The 27,817-nt window shown below is 41.1% G+C and overlaps 1 protein-coding gene across 9 annotated transcripts in view; it reads right to left on the bottom strand.

The window, feature by feature from the left end:
- The window catches only part of spire1b (spire-type actin nucleation factor 1b), a 44,939-nt gene that overhangs the window by 12,321 nt on the left and 4,801 nt on the right, over positions 1-27,817 (bottom strand). For 8 of the 9 annotated variants that reach the window (XM_020041487.3, XM_020041485.3, XM_020041486.3 and 5 more), the window contains exons 2-5: positions 25,914-25,942; positions 14,955-15,191; positions 11,710-11,835; positions 947-1,021 (exon numbers count right to left, since the gene is read on the bottom strand). In XM_020041487.3, the coding sequence (XP_019897046.2) occupies positions 947-1,021; positions 11,710-11,835; positions 14,955-15,191; positions 25,914-25,942 (467 nt within the window). The remainder of the gene's footprint in view (positions 1-946; positions 1,022-11,709; positions 11,836-14,954; positions 15,192-25,913; positions 25,943-27,817) is intronic. The other variant, XM_020041489.3, reaches the window with a different exon arrangement.

The following is a 27,817-nucleotide window of genomic DNA, read 5'->3' on the forward strand; positions in this document are numbered from 1 at the left end:
CCTCTCCAGAGTGCGGTTATCCCTATTGCTTGTACACTTTTTTCTACCACATCTTTTCCTTCCCTTCGCCTCTCTATTAATGTGCTTGGACACAGAGCTCTGTGAACAGCCAGCCTCTTTAGCTATGACCTTTTGTGTCTTGCCCTCCTTGTGTAAGGTGTCAATGGTCGTCTTTTGGACAGCTGTCAACTCAGCAGTCTTCCCCATGATTGTGTTGCCTACAGAACTAGACTGAGAGACCATTTAAAGGCCTTTCAGGTGTTTTGGGTTAATTAACTGATTTGAGTGTGGCACCAGGTGTCTTCAATATTGAACCTTTTCACAAGATTCTAATTTTCTGAGATACTGAATTTTAGTTGTCAATTATAATCATCAAAATTAAAAGAAATAAACACTTGAAATATATCAGTCTGTGTGGAATGAATGTATACATTACACAGGTTTCACTTTTTGAATGGAATTACTGAAATAAATAAACCTTTGGATGATATTCTAATTTTATGACATAATTTAGTAAGGCCATTGTGTGTTTTGGCTCTGCTCACTCACAGGATGTGCCTACAGAAGATAGCTATAGCTTTGGCTAACTTCTCAAAGGCTGTAGACATCTTGTTATCTTGGTAGGCTGAAGTTCGCAACAACATGCCTGGGAGGGGAACTCAGTGGGCTGTACTGTATATAGGCCTGAGCTCAAACTTCAACGGGAAGCTCTTGACCTGAGAGTGTTGTTAACTGTGTCAGGTTTTTAAATCTTGAATAAAGCTTTACTTGTAAAAATATTCTACAGTCTCTGTTCCTTTCCCATTAAGTGATTTCCACGACATAACAAAATGTAGAAGTCCCAGAGAAGTTTTAATATGGGTCTGAGAAACTGGTTCAAAGGCTGACAGACAAGGCTGTTGCTAGGTGTTGATGTGAGTGTACTGTGTCAGAGCTGGTCACCTACCCAGTCTGCATTCTGCAGCTCATTCAGGTCTCTGCTGGGATCTTCAGATGCTTCACCACCCATCTTCCGAAGGTTCTACCATGAGAAAGAGAGGGGGCGCGTCACTCAGAGCTTAATGTGAGCTTAATTAACTAAAGGATAGCAACAGCACAGATTTAATCCTTTCACTTTTAATATAAATGTTAATCAAGTTTATTAACTACTGCAGCATACCTTTTAGTTGAATGCCTTCCTATCAGCCACACCCACTAATCAATATATATTGGATTATCCATTAGGCTAATGAGAGCCTTTTTAGCCTGACAATCTGCCAATCCCTATTAACTAGTGTCATGAAGGCACAATCACACATTTCCATCAAACATGCTCAAGATGATGATAAAATGAACAGTGTTGGAAACGACCTCTAGCTTGGCCACGCTAAAGTCAACCCACCTCTTTTCAACAATGCTTGATCCAAGCAACGAAACTGTTATTCAGCTTCCGTTCTCTTGATATAGGAGTTAAATAGAGGGAGATTCAACTAAAAGTGAGGCCTGTTCTTGACATTTTTTATATATCTATACTAGAGAAATGTTAAGTTGAATGAAATAGCTAACATATGTGATTATTAATGGGACCACTGATGGCTCTAACAATCAAACTGCTATTAGTTTAAAGGGTCCTAAAACAAACTGTGTGTGGCCTGGAGTGGTCTTGTGGTTGATCTGAGCCTGTGTCTCCAAAATACACTGACCAGTGTCAGAATGGATTCAGATCTGGATGACTGTTGCTCTACCATAACCTCTCCTATCCTTCCTCACTGTCTAACCTAACACATTATAGTGCACGTGTGATAAACTAACAGTTCTAGTTAATGTTCTTGTGTCAACTGAGGAAGTTTATCGCCACATGGATTTTAGTCTCGTGGCGCCGCGGTAGACAGGAGTGTGAGGGATCTCCTCCGCCTCCCACTCGCTCTCTCCTCCTCCTCCATCCACTCTCTGTGTTATTAGTGGGTTGAGAGTGGGTGTCATCCTGCCAGCCACTAGTGTTTGATGGAGCAGTAATGTGAGTCTTCTTGCTACAGCCCCTCAGGAGATTTAAGACAGGTCACTGGTCTCATCAGAGCCACGGGGATGCACAGTGTCATAACTCTCGCTACACTGGAAGAGCATTTGCTGAGCAGGCGCCTTTTGAATGAAATAGCATACTGCCACAACCAGAAATACTGATAACATGCATTTAAAATGAACAGGTAATAAGCAATATTGTAATTATCCTCTACATGGAATATATTGCACTTAATTAGTCAAGGGAATCAAACCATGATTCAAGGGAATTAATTTCCCACAATGATTTTAAGCGTTAAAATCATTGGCACCCTTTCTTTTGTTAAAATTATTTCCATTTAAAAAGGTCGTTCAGTGCATACAGTGTTAAAATGATAGAAAAAGGCACATTATAAAACATGATAAATGGCTCTGTTGTCAACCAATAATGTACTAGCCTAGGAGTGTTTGTTTTTGTTTACAGAATAACCCAAAAAAACATGAATAAGAGGGCAATTACCAAATATCCCATCCCCAACTCTTTAACAAAACCCTGAGATAATACTAACAGATGCTTCATCTGTGATTCAGCTGCAATTATTAATTTAACCTTCTGTCCAGTTACGTAGCTTTTTGTTATGAAAGAAAGGGTCTCTCTCTCAGCTTGCTGTCCTGTTGCTGTAGTTATCTAGATCCCCTGTGGGACAACACGTCTGCCTCATCGCCAGTGAAAGACAGCCCATGTGGGGGAGGGGAGAATGGTGCTGGGCTGAGAGCTTATTGGACTCCTCCTGGTATCACACGCACACACAAACCCACAGTAACACACACTCACGCGCGCACACATAACCTTGTCCTACAACAGCCTAGCCCCTGTACCAGAGGGCACTGTTCAGCAGACCATAGGTTATAACCCTACTGACATCCTTTGGTCGTAATGTACATTTACACACAACCTGAATTATGAAAGTGCTGCACATTCAGTATGGGAACAGAATGCACAAAATCTACTTAAAACTGACATACACAATGAAGGGATATGAAGAGTAGAAGTAGTTTCTATACATTCATTTACAGTAATGTACTGCCCTGGTTGGTCAAGCACCTGCCTCCAGGGCACATTCACCGTGGCAGCATTGGTCTGAAGAACGTTTTCTAGTTGATATGGACATTTTAAGATTTAGAGTAGTATGTAGATTCATTGGCGTCATTAGCCCTGGGCGGATCTTTTAAGAATAGCCCCGGATCTCAAATGGACCAAAAAATAATAATAGCACCTGACATATTCATCTGTATTTCTGATGAATATATAATTCAAAACACTATACTATCTGTCGTGAGAGCGGGGGGGGGGGGCCCTAACCCCCGAATGTATTGTGATCCTAGCGACGTCTCTGTGTAGATTACAATAAGCATCTACCTAGATTTGGGACATGGGTAAGGTTTGTGAAGCAGTATAGCGCAGCCATTTCGTTGGCAGCTAACAGTTTGGAGGTGGATTGATGTGGTGGTCTAGTAGGCCTCTGTGGGGCCTGTGGACGGTTATGGAGGACAAAAACATGGAGAAAGAAACGGTTCAGTTAGAGAAGTGTTTCTCAACCCTGCTCCTGGATGCTCCCCTGCCCTGCATGTTTTAGATGTCTCCCTGCCCTAACAGACCTAAAACTAAAACATGCAGGGCAGGGCAGGGGAGCAGCCAGGAGCACACCGGGTTAGAGGAATGCTTTTGTTCATGATTAACTAGCGCTGCCCTCTGACTCCTGGAGTACAATTCTTTAAACAGAGGGCGACCATGGTTTGAGGGGTCACCAAACGGTTGAGTTCTTCATGGTACATGGACTCATCGACGTCAGTGATAAAACCGAGCAGAGTTGTGTCATATTCAAAATTAAGAATCTTGCCAGTGCGTTGTTGGAGGTACAGCCGCTGGTGAGTAGTGGATGGATAACAACGCGTGTCCTTTTGGTACTCCAGTGATGACGGATAAATGAAGTTCTGTCATGTGACCCATCCTGTTGGTCAGATGGAGCTGGACAGGTTTGGTTTGGAGAGTTGCTTCTGGGATGATGGTGCTGAATGCAGAGCTAGTCCACAGTGTTTTTGTGTAGACTGTACATTACTGGGTGGTCAAAGTGTTGGAGGGTTTGGTGTAGGCCCATGTGGATAGCTTCATCCACAGACCTGCTAGTACATCTATACACTGCACATTCAAAATTGTATACAAACTAGTTACATGTCTGCTATTTTGTTCAAATGTTCAAATATATTATGTTCAAATGTCTCACTACTATGACTGACAGTAACTAATATACTTCACTCACACATACACACACACACCAATTATGTTAAAAAGTAATTAAAGTTTTGAAATAAAAAGCTTTCAATAGATTTTTTTTGTCCTACATATTTTTTTATAATGTTACAACTCACCCCAGGGTATATCATAATGTTACATTTCACCCCAGGATATGTTACAACCCCAGGCTATGGGGTGAATTGTAACATTTCACACCTTGTGTTTGAGACTAAACCACACATTTTTTGTTTGTGTTACAGATATAACCGCTACGCCATCTAATAGCAGACACATGTAACTAGTTTGTATACAATATTGAATGCACTTGCTTAAAAGAGCTTCAAGATACGGACAGAAATGTCCAAAATGTTACAACTATCCCCGATCTCCCCTATATCCTGTTCATATTTTCTACAACTTGGAGTTTTTTAACAAGTCTTTTCTGCATCCATCGTAGCCGCATGTCTTCTAGGATATCATTGGTTTGTTTGAGCTCAACATTGTTTCAACTGGTTATTTTCACTCGTGAGGATTATCCCGATTTACGATTATCCCAATCATGATTTCATAATCGTGAGTATGCTCCATCGCCATTAGTACTAAAATCATCTATCGTTCCATCCCTACTCACAGCACTGTCAGTTTCCCTCCTTTATAGTTACATGGTTATAGCTTCATACATCCACTCCTTGCAGTCAGTCTCCACTCTCTTTTGGAACAGAGAACTATTTAACTGGTCAAATTCTTTGCTCCTTTCAGATGTAGAGTGGCAGTGCTGTGGTCGGGTCCCTGGGGGACAGGCACACTTTCTGATTCATTAGGACAAAAACTGACCCCAAACATTGTCTTACAGCAATAGATTTTGAAGCTGGCTCATTTTTAAGGCTCACAGAAGGTGAACTTCAGGGTTATTAGTGAGGATGTGTGGTGGATATTTGTTAAGCACTTACAATAGAGTATGTGAGTGCCTCTTTAGAGTCATGGACTTGAAACCCATTGGCTATAATTCTCTATACAGAACTACAGCAAATTCCCACCTGTGGTACAGAGAAATGCTGTACAGAACTAGTCTGTCAGGTATGCAGGTTGTTTGTTCCATTAATCTCCTTTAATTCTGTACAGAGAGAAATGAACGCTGCACTATTCTGACAACAAAACCTACAGCTACTTCCAGGCAGCTTCTCATGAGGTGCTGTCAGACAGGTCACCCACCAATGCTCTTCACTGACCTACTTCAGGCTGTGATGCACTGGGTTGGGAGGGCATGTCCAGACACACAAACACACAGAAAGCACCATGTCTTCCTGTTGTTCATGATTGGCAGTTTGACTCCATTAGTCCATATCTGTAACAGTTTAGGGGCAAATAATGATTATGCTATGCACTTTATTTGCTTAATCAAATTGCTTGTATTAAGATGAGACTGTTTTACTACAGCACACATTTATACACAGTTACCTGCATTCCTTTGGTACACATATTCACAAATATGAATGTACAAAACACAAGGCTGATATACAGTACAATCAATTGCAGGGTGTGTACTGTATATAGTGAACAATTTGTTTAGATTCATTTGAAGCATGTGAAACGTGTTGTTCCATCCATGACACATGACCATTAAGTCCTGGGCCTGTGTTATTTTCTGACTACAATGTAATCTAATCAACATATATTGGTCCGTTGTCCAGAATGAGATTTGAGTTCAACCAGGCACCAGAAACAGAAGAAGGCTGTTCTACTATCCACACTGGTTAGCTAAGCTGAGCATGCTACTACGGAAAATGGAACAGAGTCAAAATGCAAGTCAGCCGAGGGACTGTGCCATCAGGTACTGTGTAGTGCAGTCTAAGAAACCTAAAGCATGCGTGCCAAGACTGGCACAAGAGGGCTTTTGCCTTGGCACAAAATTTCGTAGTTTATACATTTGTTTGGTTTGTGTGTTTGTTAATTGTTTTATAATTTTCTCCAGTAAAAACTGGAGATGATTGAAATTTCACTGCAAAGTTATAGTTCCCACACCATTTCTTCTTGATTAGTCAATTATCTTTTATATGATGTTGTAGAATTTTATTCTACTTAACCTATCTCTTCCCTTCTAACTCCCTTCTAACTAAAAAAACATAGAAAAAGGTTATTTACTAGGTTATTTTGTCATAATGGTCATGAAGTGTTGTTTGTCAGACCTCAAGTGTACAGCATCAATTCTAAACAAGACATGAAAAAAACCTCACAGATAAGACAGACAGGGCTGACTGAATCATGAGGGCTGTGTCCACTGAATGAAACAAAACACAGGATGCCAACTTGCCAATTTGCTTGCATCAAAATAGCCAGTGCATTAAATAGATTGTCAGATCTACACACATACTTCGGAAAAAGAAAGTCTGTCCGAGATGTGCCATTTGATGGCGAGAGCTGAAGTTTGTGTGAACAGAGATGCAGAGTTGTCTACCTTTCTACTTGACAAGTAGGTTACACCACCCAGTTGGCTAGACAGTCAAGGAAATCTATGTGTAAGTTACTAGATTGATAATGACAGAGAAACAATTACACAAAGTCTTTGGTCGAGACAATAAGCTAACGAGGTAAGTTGTGTCCGAGAAAACATTCCTTGATTCCATTTCTTGCTGGAAAATAGTGTTACAACCAGGTGTTATCTGTAAAATGTTAAGCAAAATGGACATGCATTCTGGGTTGTTTTAAAGAGGACAATATTTAGTCCTTAAGACATGACAGCAGGTAAAGCTGATTGTAGGAAACTACTGATATTCAATTTGATCAAAAAATGCAGCAATTTGAAATATGTACCCATTCTACCCATACTATGGAGACATCAGTTTCCCTTCCATAGTGGTTTAATACATTACAGTGGGTGGTCCCGAGAATGAAACCCACAATCCTGGTCCTGCATGTCATAAATACCTTGTGACGCCTCAATTGAATATAATTTATAAAGCTTTTATTAAGCAGTGGTTGTGCCAGCCTTCATAAAGGACTGGATTACGTTATATTTTACATAGTGTGTTATGTCACATTTGACATTGGTATTGATGTCAGTTTTGGCTGTTTATAAGCCCTTTAAAAATCACAACATACATTTATACATGCTTTGTAGGAGATTTGTGTACTAATAAAGGCATTGTAAAGCATTTATAAGCTCAACATAATTTAAGCAGGACCAGGACAGGTGGAAGAAACTGGGCAAACTGAAGACAGAATGCAGCTGAATCTGAACAGTATGTCAGCAAAAACGTCAGCAAAAGCAAGAAATCCAGTGAGGTTCTTGCTCATCATCTGGCAACGATCTGGCACCGAAGTGCACATTATGACTGAAGAAATTAATCTTAGAAGAAATGTACGTCTTTAAAGCACGATAATGAATCCGAACACTCTTTAAAGACGATTCTATATGGAACACTGACAATATTAGACGGTCTGCCCAAGAGCCCAGACTTCAACATAATTGGAGCTGTGGGATCAATAGGCCTGAAAATAAGAGAAGACAGCCAATGTCGAATAATTCATGGCAAATCCTGTATGAAGCCTTACAGAATGTACCACAGGACTACTGGCAAACTGACTTGACAGCCTAGCAAATCAGACTGCTCCAGTTTGGAATTATAATTGAGGGCAAAGAAAATACTGCTAAGTTTTTAAAACACTACGTTTTTGGGGCTTGTCATTGTATTAATGATTTTTTCCGTTTAATTCAATGTTATTATTTAGCTTTTTTTAACTGATAAACCCCTACCAATAAGATAAAGGGCTTTGAAAATATTCATAGGTGGCCTGGGATTTTTGCACAGTACATGATACAACATGTTTTACTAGGATGGAACAGTAAAGTCAAATGTATTTCCACTGTTGTCTCCTTTCATTCTCCTCTGTTTTTTTATGTGTCCTTCTGTGCAGCTAAAAGGGATGGGCTTCAAGCACTTTGTGGGTGTCGACGGGAGCAAAAACATGCTGGATCTAGCTGCAAAGACTGGTCAATACCAGGACCTGAAGTAATGCATGCTGAGCCACTTCCTGTCCAAGCTGGTACCACAAAACTTTGAATATATTGTGCAACGCATCTTTAAATATAAATTAATAAAACATTATGTAGTTATTTTAAGGAAATAAACTACCATATCCCTCATATAAAATGGCCCATAATATGCACATTCATTTAAAACATTTCTTCTATCCCCTTTCTCCTTCTCCCTCTCTTCTATTACATTTCTCACTGCACTCTTCTCCCCTCTCTCCTCATCCTCTCCCCTCTCTCCTCATCTTCTCCCCTCTCTCCTCATCCTCTCCCCTCTCTCCTCATCCTCTCCCCTCTCTCCTCATCCTCCCCTCACTCCTCATCCTCTCCCCTCTCTCCTCATCCTCCCCTCACTCCTCATCCTCCCCTCTCTCCTAATCTTCCCCTCTCTCCTCATCTTCTCACCTCTCTCCTCATCTTCTCCCCTCTCTCCTCATCCTCTCCCCTCTCTCCTCATCCTCCCCTCACTCCTTATCCTCTCCCCTCTCTCCTCATCCTCCCCTCACTCCTCATCTTCTCCCCTCTCTTCCCATTCGCTCCTCTCTCCTAATCTTCCCCTCTCTCCTCATCCTCCCCTCACTCTTAATTCTCTCTCCTCTGTCCTCATCCTTCCCTCTGTCCTCATCCTTCCCTCTCTCATCCACTCCTGTGTCTCTACTATCTCTACTTCCGCCTGCAGGGTGGTTTGATGTGGTTGTGATAGCGGGTGCTATGGCTCCAGGTTATGTACCAGTGTCGTCACTGTGTCGTCAAAGAGATGTTTGATATCACTAAACCAAGTGAGAGGCAGTTCTCTTTATATATTCCTAATTCTTCTGATTCATACAGTTCATCAATTCCTTCTGATTTATACAGTTCATCAATTCCAACCACGTTCATTGATAAATGTGGGAAGGGATGAACTGATGAGGAAGTTCTTGGCCGACACTTGTTTATATATATTTTAATCACAGAACACTCGCAAAAAATAAGTCTGATAGTGAATGTAAAATGTATAAATTATATAATTATAAATACATATTATCTTTCTGTATTTGTACATTATAAAATGCAAGTATACAAATAAGATACTAGTCTTCAACAAAACTACAACAGAGAAAAAGGTTATAACAATAAAACAATAGGACACATGACTTGCTAAAAGGATACTGGACTCTTATCCAGGCAAAAGAACAAATGGTCTAAAATAATCATCCAAATTAAAAGCAATATGTCTGATACGGATGATAACATGTTTGCTTATTATTGGTTGATACCGACTGCTGGCCGATATGGAGTCCAGGGTCAGTAATGTGACAATGTCTTTCCATTTCAACAGGTGGGTACGTGTGCATAGGGATCAGAGCCAGTCGTGACAACTTAGGGTGGCACTGGAGCGAGAGCTGGATCAGATGGAGGAGGCGAGGCTCTGGGATCGTGTGGAAGTTAAGGAAAAAGTATTCTGGTAAAAAGACGTGAAAGACGATAAGGAAGGGGAAGGGTACATCCCTGGAGTTGTACATCTGTACAGGAAGGCGTTACAGTATCAATGATTTTATTCCACTGATCAAGCACTGATATTATATAAATATAATGAATCAATACCTATGTTTATTTGCTGCAAAACTGTTTTATTATTTGTCCAAATGGCAGTGTCATGTCTGTAACATTTTATAAATATTTATAATAGTCTCCTTAATATGACTATGCAAACTTTCCATGCAAAGCTAGTTTTCTTTCAAGGGTTGGTGTGGAGTATATTTCCTTTCTCTCCTTATCATATTTCTAAGCATAATTGAATTGAGTGTTAAGTAGGTTTCAACAGTGACTCACATTTCAGTCTATCGCAATCATTATAACTTGTTCATGTCTTCACTCTGAACACAAAATGATGTCCCACACTGAATTATTTTTAGCCCTTGGCTACGGTGTACTGTGAACACGCCAGGACTCACCCACCAAGCGTCGTTACCAAACCCCACTACTTCAAGGTCTCAGAGCGAGTGACGTAACCGATTTAAATGCTAGGTCTCAGAGCCAACTGCAGCGATTACTGACTAGCCGTTTCACATTGGTTAGACATGCACTTTCTACTGATAGTGTTTTCATGCAGTATTAGCAAAACAGCAGTTTGCGGCAATTCGTTTTAAAATAAATCTGCTACATTTGCTTTAAATGTGAAACTGCGTGCTTGGAATGTGCAGGTTCCCACTGGTTTCACCTAGTTTAAAAGAAAATGTTAAACCATAATGGTTTCTCCAAAGAGTGTATCTCTATATGTAATAACACTCTCTACAAGGAAGCAGCCCACAACTGAATGTTATTAGCGATTTGACATTCTGTATTGCTTGGAAAAGGCCAACGTCAAACTGAATTGTAGACAAACCCTGCCCAGGGTAAACAAACGTATCGCCTATATCTGCTCAGTTACAGTGAGGGAAAAATAATTTGATCCCCTGCTGATTTTGTACGTTTGCCCACTGACAAAGAAATGATCAGTCTATAATTTTAAAGGTAGGCTTATTTGAACTGTGAGAGACAGAATAACAACCAAAAAATCTAGAAAAACGCATGTCAAAATGTTTATACATTTATTTGCATTTTAATGAGTGAAATAAGTATTTGATCCCCTCTCAATCAGAAAGATTTCTGGCTTCCAGGTGTCTTTTATACAGGTAACGAGCTGAGATTAGGAGCACACTCTTAAAGGGAGTGCTCCTAATCTCAGCTTGTTACCTGTATAAAGGACACCTGTCCACAGAAGCAATCAATCAGATTCCAAACTCTCCACCATGGCCAAGACTGAAGATAAACCTACCATTAAAATTATAGACTGATCATTTCTTTGTCAGTGGGCAAACGTACAAAATCAGCAGGGGATAAAAAATAAAAAAACTCACTGCATGTGAATAGGTTCTAATCTGATCTCATCGCCATAGTTGATAAACAACACCACTAGTCTTAGTTTGGAGTGTTTTGGAGTAGGTATCTACTTGCAATGCAGCTTTTGTGAAGCGGAACATACCCTTTCCATTCATGAATTTGGACGATGCTAACAATGCTAATTACAGACTGGGACAAAGCTGAATAATGGATTGTTTTAAAAAATTACTCTCTATGCCTTCAGGAACAACTCAGGGTAAGTGGAATTATACCCAAATATGCAGGTAAGTAAGCCTAGATCTAATGGGGTGGAGCTCTGTGGCAATAAATTCACAGCACCTATTTGGTTTAGCCAGGCAGGCAGTTAGTAATGTGCATATGAACATCTTAAGAAATGGTAGGATAAATTGTAAATTGTCACTCTTCATGAAATAGGCTGCCGATCCCTGGTGTAGAGCATTGTGTGAATTTGTAAATAGTGGTTTGATGAATCCTGTAGGAGTTTAATCCCAGTTAGTCATGCATTGATGTGTATCCTTACCTCTTTGGCACTCCTGATTTTCTCCAGGAAGGTGCGTAGCTCCCTGGTCTCAGCATAGAGGGCTCTACACACAGCCTGGTAGTGGCTGGGGGCATCACCAGGGCTGGGAAGATGGGCCACACATAGCTACAACCACCAAAGACAGACAGGTGGAGAGCAGTCATACCATCAGACCGATACTGTAGATATTATTATGGATATGAAAAAACATGTCCTTGCGACCAGTGCTTGACTGAAGAAGGACCTTACCAGCATTGCAAAATGGCAATTCAACTACAACCTTGTTTCCAAAAAAGTTGGAACACCGGGTAAAATACAAATAAAAACAGAATGCAATGATGTGTAAATCATTTATCCCTGTATTTAATTGAAAGTAGTACAAAGACAACACAACAAATGTTGAAACGGAGTAAAGGGATGTATTGTTTTTGGAAAAATACATGCCAATTTTTTATTTGAGACAGGGGCATGTTAACCACTGTGTTGCATCATCTCTTCTTTTAACCACACTCTGTAAACATTTGGGAACTGAGGAGACCATTTGCTGTAGTTTTTAAAGTAAAATGTTTTGCCATTCTTGCTTGATGTAGGATTTCAGCTGTTCAACAGGTTGGGGTCTCCTTTGTCCTATTTTTTATTTCATAATGTGGCAAATGTTTTCAATGGGTGACAGGTCTGGACTGCAGGCAGGCCAATTTAGCACCCAAACTCTTTCACAAAGGAGTCATGCTGTTGTAATACATGCAAAATGTGGTTTGGCATTGTCTTTCTGAAATAAGCAATGCCTTCCCTGAAAAAGCTGTTGCTCCAAATCCTGTGTATATTGCTCAGCATTAATGGTGCCATAGATGAATGGTGCCACAGATGTGCAAGTCACCCATGCCATGTGCACTAATGCACCCCCATACCATCACGGATGCTGGCTTTTTAACTGTGCACTGATAACAAGCTGGATGGTCCCTTTCCTCTTTAGTCTGGAGGACACAGCGTCCATAATTCCCCAAAATAATTTTCACATTTTGATTCATCAGACCACAGGACAGTTTTCCACTTTGCCTCAGTCCATCTTAAATGAGTTCAGGCCCACAGAAGGAGGCGGCGTTCCTGGATGTTCTTTATAGAGCTCCGGAAAAAATTAAGAGACCACTGCTCCTTTTTCTTTCCCTTCCAAAACAGTTGAAAAGGAAAGTTTTGAGTGAGGAACAGAAGGTTTCAATTTGCAGTGGTCTCTTAATTTTAACCTTCTGTTCCTCACTCAAAACATTCCTTTTCAACTTTTTTGGAAAGGATAAAAAAAAGGTGCAGTGTTCTCTTAATATTTTCCAGAGCTATATATGGTTTCTTTGGATGGTCGAGTTTTAACTTGCATTTGTGGATGCAGCAACTTATGCTATGGTTTTTGGAAATGTTTTTGAGCCGATGCAGTGATGTAGAGCTGCAGTGATGTCTGTTTTTAATGCAGTGAGGGCCCGAGGATCACGGCCATTCAATATAGTTTTTTTGCCTTGTCGCTTTCTGTAAACAGAAATCTGTGTACAGAGATTTCCCCAGATTCTCATCCTCTTTTGGATGCTTTTTTAAATACCAGATCATGTTACTGATTTGTTCCCAATTAAACTAATTAGTTGTGAGATGTTCTTCCAGGTTTATTTTTTAGCATTACACAACCTGTCCAGTCTTTTGTTGCCCCTGTCCCAACTTTTTTGAAAAGTGTTGCTGGCATCAATTTCATTGTAGGCATTATTTTTCAAGAAACAATAACATTTCTCAGTTTCAACATTTGATATGTTGTCTTTGTACCATTATCTATTGAATATATGGTTTAAATGATTTGCACATCATTGCATTCTGTTTTTCTTCACATTTTACACAGCATCCCAACTTTTTTGGAAACAGCGTTGTATTTCAACGCAAAAAGATTCTTATCGAATATTAGCTCAAATGTATTGTGTAACTACATCTAAATATAAACAGTACCAGCACTCCAAATGAGTTCCAGCAACAATTTTAGTCAAGCACTGTTTCGGAATTAATATGACAAGCCATGTCTTTGTTTCTGTAGAATGAACAGAAAGCGCTGTAACGCCCTATTGGCATGATCTTGGCACCAGTAGTCTAAACTCTGCATTGTTCATCCTAAACAGCTCAAGTACTTGTCCCGTCTGCAATCTTGCCCACCAAGTTTCCTGAATTGAAACATTCCTGACAAATGGTGGTGCTGTGTATAGAGGGGATACCTGAAGTGGAAATACAGAATCCATGCAAAAAGATTCTTACCCCAGTAGCACAATTATCTTTAATAATTTTGCTGATATAATAGAAAATATATTTGGAGATCCCAGATCACAAATCACACAGGAACATACTTCACATCTGAACGCCTGGAAACATTTAGATGGAACACAAGGAAGCAGATACAGAAAAAGACAAAGAGAGGAGTGGACTGGAGGATGGAGAGGATGACTGCTACAGTACTAGAAGAGACATCTACAGGATCATAGCTACTAGTGAAAACAGTGAGTATGCCAGTTACTAAAGGAAACATCAGCAGGGGTTTTCAAGTCGTACCCTACGAGGTCCGGAGCCTGCTGGTTTTCTGTTTTTTCTCATTAATCCCATTAATCTTGCGTCCCAGGTCTAAAAAAGTCCCTGATTAGAGGGTTGATATGAAAATATGGAGTGGAACTGGCTCAAAGATAAGTTTGAGGGATCTGGAAAATGACAAAGGAGACATCTAGAGGATGACAGTTACAGGAGGAAATATCTAGAGCATAACAGCTACTAAAGGAGACATCTAGAGGATGACAGTTACAGGAGGAAATATCTAGAGCATAACAGCTACTAGAGGAGACATCTAGAGGATGACAGCTTCTAGAGGAGACAACTAAAGGATGACAGCTGCTAGAGGAGACTTCAACAGGATGGCAGCAGAGGAGACATCTAGCGGATGACAGCTCCAAAAGGGAGACATCTAGAGGATGACAGCTACTAAAGGGAGACATCTAGAGGATAAACGCTATTTTAGGAGACATCTACAGGATGAGAGCTACCAATTACTAGAAGAGACATTTAGTCAGTGGGCAACTACTGACCCAGGAACCTAAAGGAACCAGCCCTGATCACCCCAATTTGAAGTTGAATGCTCTTGTGATGACTCTAGTGCAGTAAACGTTCTATTTCCTTATTAACCATTCACCCATGCTGTGACATCAACCACCACCCTCTCCCAATCAACAGCCGCCTACCCTGAGGATTTCCCGGTAGCCACGGACGTTACAGATGTTGATGGGGTCGTCTTCGGCCTCCTCCTCTTCCTCAGTGGCCTCGTAACCTTCGTCAGAGCAGGCGTCTCTCTCTGTCTCACCCATGTTGGTCATGAGGTCTATGAGCTGCTCCAGGGGAGGACTGAGCTCCCTCTCCTCACTCTCTTTCAGACCGTAGTCCAACGCCTTGTAGATCATAATGCCCAGAGACTCAATCACCTGAAGGTCAGAACACAGGAAACAACACAATATTATATAATAAGCTGTATATCTTAAATAAACAGTGTATTTTCATATTGCCATATGTTGCATAATGACAGACTTCCATTATTTTAATAAACAGATTTGGAATTGTTAATCATCTGATAATCCTCTGGAAACAACACAATATGTATTTTTGACTTCCTTGTCAGGTATACAATATGCAACAATTTCAATTATTTAATGTTCATATGAGGAAACTAACCAAATTAATTGAAATACACACAACTAGTGTTCAGTTCATTAGGAAACCAATCAATTAAAATCAATGAAACGTTTTGCGGATGATGTGGTCCTGATGGCATCTACGGTTTGTGACCTTCAGCACTCACTAGACCGGTTCGCAGCCGAGTGCGAAGCGGTTGGGATGAGGATTAGCACCTCTAAATCTGAGGCCATGGTTCTCAGCAGGAAACCGATGGAATGCCTTCTCCAGGTAGGGAATGAGGCGTTACCCCAAGTAAAGGAGTTCAAGTATCTCGGGGTCTTGTTCGCGATTGAGGGGACAATGGAGCGGGAGATTGGCCGGAGCAGCAGGGCCAGTATTGCATTCGCTTTACCGCACTGTTGTGACGAAAAGAGCGCTGAGCCGGAAGGTAAAGCTCTCGATATACCGGTCAATTTTCCTTCCTACCCTCACCTATGGTCATGAAGGCTGGGTCATGACCGAAAGAACAAGATTGCAAGTACAAGGGCTGAAATGGGTTTTCTCAGAAGTGTGGCTGGCTTCTACCTTAGGGATAGGGTGAGAAGCTCAGCCATCCGTGAGGAACTCGGAGTACAGCCGCTGCTCCTTTGCGCCGAAAGGAGCCAGTTGAGGTGGTTCGGGCATCTGGTAAGGGAGGTGTTCCAGGCACGTCCAGCTGGGAGGAGACCTCGGGGTAGGCCCAGGACTAGGTGGAGAGATTATATTTCGACACTGGCCTGGGAACGCCTCGGGATCCCCCAGTCAGAGCTGGCAAATGTGGCTTGTGAAAGGGAAGTTTGGGGTCCCCTGCTGGAGCTGCTGCCCCCGCGACCCGATACGGATAAGCGGATGAAGATGAGATGAAACGTTTTATTTGCTGAAACACCGGAGCAACACTTGACATGCTGCATTTATATTTTTGTGTATTTATTTAATCTCCTTGCCCCTCCACTACAATGTCCCATGCTTTCAGATGTAACATAAGCTGTTAGATAAAAAAAATGCCTTAACCATTAAAACAACTGACCCAAACAAGGAAGAAATCATAACGTGGATTAAATGGAAAATCAGCCATTACAATGGCACAGTATAGATACCATATGCATCACATTTGTAAGATAATAAAACAAAATTCAGCAGTTTCATTATTGATTTTGAGTCATTGTTGACATTGAGTTATGCATACATGTATCCATTTAGAGTATCTTTGCAGTGATTTTATGCTTAATGGTTAATATTATGGTTAATAAAGCCAGAATTGGCCAAGACAAAAGGAGGAGTCCCACCTGATTATAATCCAGACCTTAACACCACCGAGAAACAGTGGGAAAGGGTAGTGAAGGAGAGAGCGAGGAGAAAGAGAAGGACAGAGAGATAGAGAGTGAGAGAGACAGAAATGGAGACAAACAGGTAGGGAGACAAATTCAAATATCTTGGGAAGGAGGGAGGGTCAATTAAAAAGGGAAAGGAAGTAAGGAAAAGACAAAAAGAGCTGGCAAAATGACAAAACGAGGGGGAGGGTGGTTTTGTAGATAGGACATATATGGCAAGCTCACAGGACCTTAAGATCAATAGTGAGCCAGGAGAAGTCATGTGACTGAATGTGTCCTGACATTGTGAAAAACACAAGACTACAGAACCCTACCCTGCCCCGGGCATGGGAACCTGGGGACCCAGATAAGCCCTCTTTGTCTGGTGGTAACCCACCCTGTCCTGCCCTCCCTACCTCCCCTCCTCTGCTTCTTTTACATCCCAGCCAGAGAAACAGAATACCACTATACTCCTCTGTGGTGTGGAACCAGTCAATCTCACTACCAAAATGCTGGAGTCCGCCTTGGTGTGGTTGGAATTCATTTGTTTTCTTGGCATGTCTGTCATGCTGGAAGTTTCTTGGCGTTTCTGTCATTGTGGCAAAGTTTCTGTAACTCTAAGTGTCTGTGGCCCTTGAACCACCTTCCTTAATCCTTCCTTATTAACCTCATAGTGGTATCTGGCATATTCAGGGTTTTAGCAATTTGTTGTACCAATTGTCTGATCTATAAAGGTCTACAAACATTAGTCTTCAGTTCTTTGCTTTTCATCCATGGTGATAGATGAAGAATATGCATAGAATTATAGTGCTGATGCAGATTTATATTTTGATAGATTTACTTATCATTTTGAGACCTATCTTTTTGAGAAATAATATATTATGTTTTCTTAAATTACCACAACTAAACCTGCTTGCTAAAATTCCATAGCTAAACTTGGAGCAAAGCATTGCATCTCACTCATTGTAATATCAAGAGTGCTTCTCAAAGCAATGTCTTTTTGCTAAGTCTACCTCTAAATGTTAGCATTATAAAAAGAGGAAAGACAGGGGTTTTGACTGCAATAGCTGGTCTACATTTCCACAGTCAAGAAAATACAAGCATGGCTCTGTTCCAATTATACGTCACACTCCCTGTTCTTCTAAGCCTTGTGACTGAACTGAGAGAAGGTGTGGGATGAGGAGGGATGAGGAGGGTACATCAAGGATACAGTGAAGCGTCGCCATGAGCAGGCAAAACAACCTTTAACAGGCTGTCAGGGTTCCTTGCATGGCTGCCACAAAAACAACAAGACAAATAGATAAAGAAACAACGAGACAGAGAGAAAGACACAAATAAACGAGTTGGCAACAGCCAACATAACACCTACTTTAGTTTAACTCTCTGTGCAGAAACAACCGTAGTGTGTCAAGTTCATTGCACAACAACTCAGGAACAAATAATGAATGTGTAACTCCAGTCTTATAAACAGGCCTGGGCAACACTATGGCCTGGGTAAGAGCCTAGGAGAGTACAACTAAATATGAATGACGTATGTATACATTCTTTTCCCATAGGGTTCTGACAGGACAGTGAGGTAGTAACCAATTTCATCCTGACAAGTTGTTGATTAGCTTGGCTCTAATGAACTGATTACTGTGTTAAGTGATTCCCTTAGTACTGCTTTGATTTTCTACCAGGGCCCACAGGAGGCCATCTGAGACACAGATGATAGTGCAGTAGACTTCAGGACATTCAATACATGGTCAGATATTAGGTTTGGGTAGGCTGATCGGTTATGATATTAGAATGCAATTATACTTGATGACATTTACAAAATGGTCAATTATTAACGTTAATCAAACTTAGGCAAGGCCTCTACAGAATTATTGAAATCAGAACGAAGATGTTTAATATACTGTAATTAAATGAACCAACACATTTTAAATTGTAGACATGCACAAGGCTGGGGTGGGCTACAAGACAATAGGCAAGCAGCTTGGTGAGAAGGCAACAACTGTTGGCGCAATTATTAGAAAATGGAAGAGGTTCAAGATGACGGTCAATCTCCCTCGGTCTGGGGCTCCATGCAAGATCTCACCTCGTGGGGCATCAATGATCATGAGGAAGGTGAGGGATCAGCCCAGAACTACACTGCAGGACCTGGTCAATGACCTGACGAGAGCTGGGACCACAGTCTCAAAGAAAACCATTAGTAACACACTACGCCGTCATGGATTAAAATCCTGAAGCGCACGCAAGGTCCCCCTGCTCAAGACAGCACATGTCCAGGCCCGTCTGAAGTTTGCCAATGACCATCTGGATGATCCAGAGGAGGAATGGGAGAAGGTCATGTGGTCTGATGAGACAAAATAGAGCTTTCTCGTCTAAACTCCACTCGCCGTGTTTGGAGGAAGAAGAAGGATGAGTACAACCCCAAGAACACCATCCCAACCGTGAAGCATAGAGGTGGAAACATCATTCTTTGGGGATGCTTTTCTGCAAAGGGGACAGGAAGACTGCACCGTATTGAGGGGAGGATGGATGGGGCAATGTATCGCAAGATCTTGGCCAACAAGTAAGAGCATTGAAAATGGGTGGTGGCTGGGTCTTCCAACATGACAACGACCTGAAACACACAGCCAGGGCAACTAAGGAGTGGCTCCGTAAGAAGCATCTCATGGTCCTGGAGTGGCCTAGCCAGTCTCCAGACCTGAACCCATTATAAAATCTTTGGAGGGAGCTGAAAGTCCGTATTGCCCAGCGACAGCCCTGAAACCTGAAGGATCTGGAGAAGGTCTCTATGGAAGAGTGGGCCAAAATCCCTGCTGCAGTGTGTGCAAACCTGGTCAAGGATTACAGGAAACGTATGATCTCTGCAATTGCAAACAAAGGTTTCTGTACCAAATATTAGGTTCTGCTTTTCTGATGTATCAAATACTTATGTCATACAATAAAATGCAAATTAATTACTTAAAAATCATACAATGGGATTTTCTGGATTTTTGTTTTAGATTCCGTCACTCACAGTCGAAGAGTACCTATGATTAAAAAAAAGACTTCTACATGCTTTGTAAGTGGGTAAAACTGCAAAATCGGCAGTGTATCAAATACTTGTTCTCCCCACTGGAAATATTTCTGAGACAGTAGGGTATATTAGAATGGCACTCACATCAATATTTAGGGTACTATGGAAGCCAGCAGAAACACTGCAGTTGACGTCAAAGCAACTAGAGATTAAATAAATGAATCAGAAATAAAACAGTCAGTCAGCTGAAGAACTCTGAACTAAATTGCTGCATCATCTGATTTCTATCATGAGATTACATAATCTGGTTAACTTCATATCCTTTTCCTCCCCTCTTCTTTCCTGTCCTATAGTTTCCTACTGTTGTCTTGCAGAAAACCGGGGGTCTCCTCGTAAGGTGGCATCTCAAGATATCGATAAAATAATCTAGCACCTCAAGTCTATTGATATCGATAAAATAATCTAGCACCTCAAGTCTATTGATATCGATAAAATAATCTAGCACCTCAAGTCTATTGATATCGATAAAATAATCTAGCACCTCAAATCTATTGATATCGATAAAATAATCTAGCACCTCAAGTCTATCAATATCGATAAAATAATCTAGCACCTCAAGTCTATCAATATCGATAAAATAATCTAGCACCTCAAGTCTATCAATATTGATAAAATAATCTAGCACCTCAAGCCTATTGATATCAATAAAATAATCTAGCACCTCAAGTCTATCGATTGTTTGATATGTCTCGGGAAAATATACCCTAAAGTAAACAAGCCCTAAATTACAGTAGATTTAACCAATTTACTAAATGTTTAATTTGCATAACAAATACACATTCCTTCTTAGGGAGAGACTATCCTTTTTCAAATAATTTCTCAGAAAACTTTTTTCATGGTGGGGGCTTCCAAACAATGTAGCCTTTGAAACATTTCTGAAGACCTGTGAAATCTCTCAATGTGATCATCTCACAGGGTTATCATTGGATAGGGGCAAATAATCAATCTATTTACTTGAGAATTGATGAATGGCTTCACTGTTACTGTGTGAACTTGAGGCAGTCATTAAGAAATAATTTCATAATAGAGTTGAAAGTGCGGATATGCTTAAAACCAACAGCCCAACCCAAGCACTATGCCACCTTGGGTCTCTTGGCCCACACACTGCTACTAAACATCAGCTCTACACACGTTCAGCCCTACAGGGGTTCAGCCCTACACACGTTCAGCTCTACACATGTTCAGCCCTACAGGGGTTCAGCCCTACACACATTCAGCCCTTAGGGGATCAGCCCTACAGGGGTTCAGCCCTACACACATTCAGCCCTACAGGGGTTCAGCCCTACACACGTTCAGCCCTACAGGGGTTCAGCCCTACAGGGGTTCAGCCCTACACACATTCAGCCCTACAGGGGTTCAGCCCTACACACGTTCAGCCCTACAGGGGTTCAGCCCTACACACGTTCAGCCCTACAGGGGTTCAGCCCTACACACGTTCAGCCCTACAGGGGTTCAGCCCTACACACATTCAGCCCTACACACATTCAGCCCTACAGGGGTTCAGCCCTACACACATTCAGCCCTACAGGGGATCAGCCCTACAGGGGTTCAGCCCTACACACGTTCAGCCCTACAGGGGTTCAGCCCTACACACATTCAGCCCTTAGGGGATCAGCCCTACAGGGGTTCAGCCCTACACACATTCAGCCCTACAGGGGTTCAGCCCTACACACATTCAGCCCTACAGGGGTTCAGCCCTACACACATTCAGCCCTACAGGGGTTCAGCCCTACACACGTTCAGCCCTACAGGGGTTCAGCCCTACACACATTCAGCCCTACAGGGGTTCAGCCCTACAGGGGTTCAGCCCTACAGGGGTTCAGCCCTACAGGGGATCAGCCCTACAGGGGTTCAGCCCTACAGGGGTTCAGCCCTACACACATTCAGCCCTACAGGGGTTCAGCCCTACAGGGGATCAGCCCTACAGGGGTTCAGCCCTACACACATTCAGCCCTACAGGGGTTCAGCCCTACAGGGGTTCAGCCCTACACACATTCAGCCCTACAGGGGATACACCCTCAGGGGATCAGGCCTAGAAATAGGGTCAGCACCCAGTTAAAGCTTTTCTCTATCCTGGCACCTCGATGGTGGAACCAGCGTCATTTACATGAGCTGTTTCCCAGAGAAGCGATAGGAGTGATAAAAGTAAAGTGATTTTTTAAACAGATATTTGTTGTTCACCTAATATTAACATTAATGAAATGTAATGAAACAAGCTTAGTTTTCAAGGCAAAGCAGTGATTTCAGAGAGGAATGGCAAGATGAGAGAGGTTGTGTTTAACCCCATGACCTCTATCATATGACTGGTTCAGCTACATTTTAGTGTAGGGATGTCACGAGAACCGATACTTCGGTACTAAGTTGATGCCAAAATTCTGAAAAGATGACAGAACTCGTTTTTGTACAGAACCGTAGGAACCGGGGATCCAAATCCTGACAGATGGCGGTAAGTGCAGCTGTAACGCCGCCTCGACCCGTTGAAAAGAAAAACAGTAAGAGTTGTGAACTTTGCGTTCGAGGCGGATGATCACGGACTAATAAATTCGCAAAACCACTAAGCAAAAGGTGCTTACAAACTTTCGAGACTAAAGGAGTAAACACTCCGAAATTAGCGAAGCACCTCAAAGACAGATATGCAGATGTATTGAAAGAATTCAAGGTGAGTGAGATTCAACTCACGTTACATTAACAAAGTATCCAAAGGGTTATCCTTGTTATATTCTTATCCTGAAATACACAGTACCATTATTTTTGTGTGAGACAGCTGGCAATGCTGTGTAGCCTAGCCAACTATGTTCAATACAATGTTTACCATGGGTTAGCCTCTTAAACCAGGCCTAGAACGTTGCTAGGAGGCCAAGGTGGCCAGATGAGATTGGAGGTGTGGCCTCGCAAGACTAGCCATAAAGGCTACCGTGTTAAGGCTAACGTAATGTAACCATAGCTCGTAGTAGTAGGCCATCATCCATACAGTTCAGTCTGTGTCATCTGTCATCAAAATATAACAACAGCATTTGAAATAAATATTTACGGACTAATGGTCTGTCACCATGTCACTTACACTCTGAGTAGAGGTGTGTGTGTGTGTGTGTAGCTTCTGCTGTTTTCTTAAGTACCTGGGATTTATTGTTTTGTTATAGTTTTTCACAGTGGTATCGAATTGGGTATGGGGAATCGGGGCATTTCGCTGGTACTGATATCGACTACTAAATATCTGGTATCGTGAGATCTCTACCTTGGTGTTCAATAACAAGATTACCTTATTTCCTGTCTCAAATAAGAAAACAGACATGTACACACACATGCACACAATACAAAACTTTTTTTTAACTATTTACTTTTGGAAGCAAAATTAAAAGGTACACTAAACATTTATTTGCTTTTTAGAGAACAGAAATAAAAAAAGATACAAGGGAACAAAAAGGCTGCAAAGTAAATGCAAAAAGAAAAAGCAACTAAAATGCAGGGAGATGTTTTGTCACATAAACATTACTAAACTGTGGATATCAAAATAAGTTATTTTTAGCAAAGTTGTATTTTCCCCTTAGTTGATTAAAGCAGGCAAAGACATCTTGTAGGTAAGAGGTCAGCAACACCAAAGTCCCTGATTTAGCTACAACAAAGGAGAACAAAATCTACCCGCAAATACATTTAATTGGCTCTTTCATGTGGTTTGTATGGCTAAATACTATCTGATTGCTTGGGCATTGAATCAACATTGAATCAACATTGAAACAACATTGAAAATACACTGAATGAAGGCGACAATGACTAGTTGGTGAGTATTCTTGAGAAAAAGTTCTTAAGTTGGATCCATTTTACAGATCACACATGAACAACTGATTTAATCAGTAGACTCAATCATTCTTTTGACACCAGCCATCATCCAGGATGTGTGAGGTACCAACGAACATGCCCACATACGCCAGCATGCCAACTGGAAGTCAGGAACCCATCAAAGCAGTTTAAACAAGGGAATAATTGGAAATGCTTATAACTATTCCATTACAGTTAGTCATAAAATATTCCCTTTGATCATGCAGTTAATCAGCCCAGCCAAAATATTTCCAATAGAGTTCTTGTTTACATTAAACAAGCTGCATGATTGGTGGGTTAACTGTAATAATCCTCCTCAATCTTTCTCTAAATGGTCCTCCTTCCTGAATAGTCAACCTCTGAGAGGAGAGGACTGGCCTGACACAGACAGAAGTATATTTGCCAGCAATAAAAAGCTATAAGAGCGTAGCAACATCATGAGACTTGAAAGGACTATAAACGCTGGAAGCCTCAGCAGTAGTGTTAACAAGAAGACTAAGTATTCTTAAAGAGTTTCACAGAGATTAACTCAGCTGTTTCCTACTTATCTGACAGAGTTCACCGACATACCACATGCAACCCATGACTAACACTTGCATACACACAAATCAGTATGCTATCCGCTAGCTAGCCAACATCATGACTTCAGTTGGCTCGTGGGCAACATTATTTATTTTCCCACAGAGAGTGACTTCACTGCACTGTTGCCCTATTTATTATCTGTTCCACTTACATGGTTCTACCTAAAGAGTCTCTGGGTATGTGGGAAGTATCTCAGTTGGTAGCCTGCTATATGACATCAAAACACGGAGCGCATTAAAAGGCAGCCGGTTTAATGATATCGGACACTGACTGTGTTGAGAAAGGGACATTAAATCATGACCTGTTTCAGTAGTGAATGGTCCCAACATACAGGCACATGCACGAACACAAACCCACACACAACGGATGTTGTGTGGTAAGACCTTGCTGGATCTACAGTGATGCATTGGAGGGTGTTGGTGTTTTTCATACCCAGGCTCTCACATCTCATTAAACACTGACAAACTGCACTAGAGCCCATCTCTCATAAAAAGATGCTTAGCAGGGATTTTGTTGGTGCAGTTTCACCGTTCGATATTCCCCGTCAAATTCTCAGAGAAAGAGAAAACGTATGTCTTTCTATGTGTGAGCTCTCTCCTTCTGCTAGCAGTAATCCATTACTCACACCTTCCCTGGACACCCACAGATCCATCCCACAGAAGATTATTGGACTGCATATACTTTAAACACTACACTCATCCAAAACAAATGGAAAACCAATTCATTTGCAGTCCTTTATTACATTGCTAGTCGTCAAAACAATATAAACCATTAACACATTCCTCATATCATGTGCTCTAATGATGATGACGTACGTACACAGACAGCTAGCCTCATCACCTGATGCACAACAACAGACACTGCTCCTCTTGAAAAGTAATCACCTCCCCGGCCGTCCTGCAAGCCCTTCAACAGCCCCGCAGCTCGCCCCAGAAGGAATGCATGAAGTTGTACTGAATTGAATTGAATTGAACTATTCTCATAAACATGGGATTGAGATTCTGAGAAGAGGTCGGTGGAATGGGAAATTACAAAATAGAACTCTAATCGGCCCTTTTAAGGTCAGTTATAGATTATTGGGATGTTATCTACATGCATACTACAGTATCCACACTTAAACGTTACTTATCATTGCACACTTAGGTGTATTAAGGGAGTTAGCTACAGAACTCACCACTGTAGTTTATATCAAAGTGTGGACTTAGTTGTCCATGAGACGAAAACAACATGCTCTGGTGTTTGTCTATAAAGCACTTTTAAATAAACTACCTTCTTATTTTTCATCACTTAACAACATTAGAAATATAACTCCCAAAACCAGATATCAAGCCTGGATTACACTTGAGGCCCCTGCAATCTCCACAGAATTGGGTATGACTGCTACTCTCCTTGCTTATGGAGTAGCCTGCAGATTAAACCTAAACTTCAGACTCTTCTTCTTCTTGCCCATTTTAAACATGTATTGTTTTTTTATTTCTGTATTGCTTGCAACTAATTCGGGTAAAGCAAGTTCTTGTGCTATCAGGGGAATATCCTCTGTGTAAACATGATGATCCGCTGCTGTATTCTATGGTATTATCTGTGATCATTTTGTTTTGTCTTTTTTGTGTAGTTTCTCAACAATTTTACCTAAACTGTATGTGTATACAAGTACACACAGGGCTCAGCTGTAAAAGAGAAATGAATAAAATCATGAAATTCTGAAACAAGGCACTCACCTCTGTTGATGTGGCTGGGATGGATTTACCTGTGGAGAACAAAAGGTTTTGAAAAAAACAGTGACTACATGACTGATGTAAAGAAACCAGCTTAAAATACAGTTACTGTATCTCATCATGCTCAAGCGACCCCCATAAGATGCACAGCCAATAGGCAGTAGTGGAGAGAAGTATCGGCATCCCATCTGTGATGCAAACATCCTTCTTCTGCTAACACAGTGCCAAGCCTGGCCTGCTAAATAGTGATGGATTCCATCCAAGCTGCAGTGTTGCTCTACTTTTATCCAACATCACAGACAGGAGTCCTCAAAATAAAGTGCAAGCCAGGCCCCTAGCATAGTCAATATAGTTAGCACAGTTTTCTCCATTGAGATTTGAGATTTGATCCAGGTTGGACAAAGCTTATTTGCCTTAGCAATATTACCCGATTAATACTAATTTAGGCCAAATAAAGACTGGCCTGTGAGATAACTGACTGAAGCTTGACTAATTTACTGTCCTAAATAAAATGAAATCTTAATTTACGGCCAAAGAAATTACTTTGTTTTCATCATTTAAAATACTAGTTATGATATCTATGCAGCCAAATCAATCATTTTATATAGAAACTTTTAACAGCCCCCTGGATCATACACAGCTTTCCTCAATGACTTTCCTGAATGGCAACCAGACCTCAATGACTATCCTGAATGGCAACTTCAATATTCACATGGAGAGGTCCACTGATCCATTCCAAAGGCCTTTGAAGCCATAACCAACTCAATAAAAATTGTCCAACATGTCTAGCACCTACGCATTGCAGCAATGAATCTAGTTTTGTCGAGTGTATTTACAAGATATTTCATATGTAATATCCAATCCCACACAGAAAACTCATGCAAAACATATATGCACATATACAGTTACTCACAAAAGTGAGTACACCCCTCTCATTTTTGTAAATATTTGAGTATATCTTTTCATGTTACAATACTGAAGAAATGACACTTTTCTACAATGTAAAGTAGTGAGTGTACAGCTTGTATAACAGTTAAAATTTGTGGTTATGGTTAATAATTGATATTGAACTTAAATTAACATTGGGTTTCTGGTTCTTTGTGCTGCCTTTATGTTGATTTGTATGTTTTCAATCCTTGGATAAAATTACTATTTCATTCACCAACAGAATACAGGATCTCAAGAAATTGAGTTTGATGATTTATGTTTCTAGAGGTGGATTACATGTTTAATCAAAGCAGCAATTAATTTTTAGGACTTGGTCTTGTGGCACGTGACTGCCGATACCTTTCTGCCTCCGCCCTGCACACACCCCCTAATCCACCAATACTGACAACAAAAAAACCTCGGAGTTAGACCAACCTTTTCTCTCCATGCCACGTCACTGCCATAAAATGTTTACATCTTCAATAACGTGACCAGGCAGATAATTACATGATGACCCTCTCCACATACAAAATACACTAACCCTATTGTGTTGTAAGTGGTAACATGTTGAAATCATTTGCTCATGACTGCCTCGTTTATTGATTATGGAAAACCGTGGATGTCAAGTCAGGGCCCCAGGAAGCCTTGAACCAACCTCTTATTCCAATACAATAGAACTGAAGCAACGAAGTAACAACATAGCTTGATGTTTTAATAACACCATATGGTTGTGCATCTTAGCAGACGGTCATTACACTATGGCTTACCCTTTTATATATAACACTGCTGTAGGTGAAACTCCACAGAATGTGGAAACCAAATGTAAAGTAGACATTCATATAGAATTGTGAAGTTAAGGTTTGGCAATATCTTAAAAAGGAATGTGAGCCTAACACAGGTATTGAACAGGCAACCTTCAGGAGTCAACGGCGGTCTACCTTTCCCATCCACATCATCTTAGCAAACTATAAGCCTGATAG

This window comes from Esox lucius, chromosome 20 (genome assembly GCF_011004845.1).
Source record: "Esox lucius isolate fEsoLuc1 chromosome 20, fEsoLuc1.pri, whole genome shotgun sequence".
In the NCBI taxonomy this organism is placed as follows: Eukaryota; Metazoa; Chordata; class Actinopteri; order Esociformes; family Esocidae; genus Esox; species Esox lucius.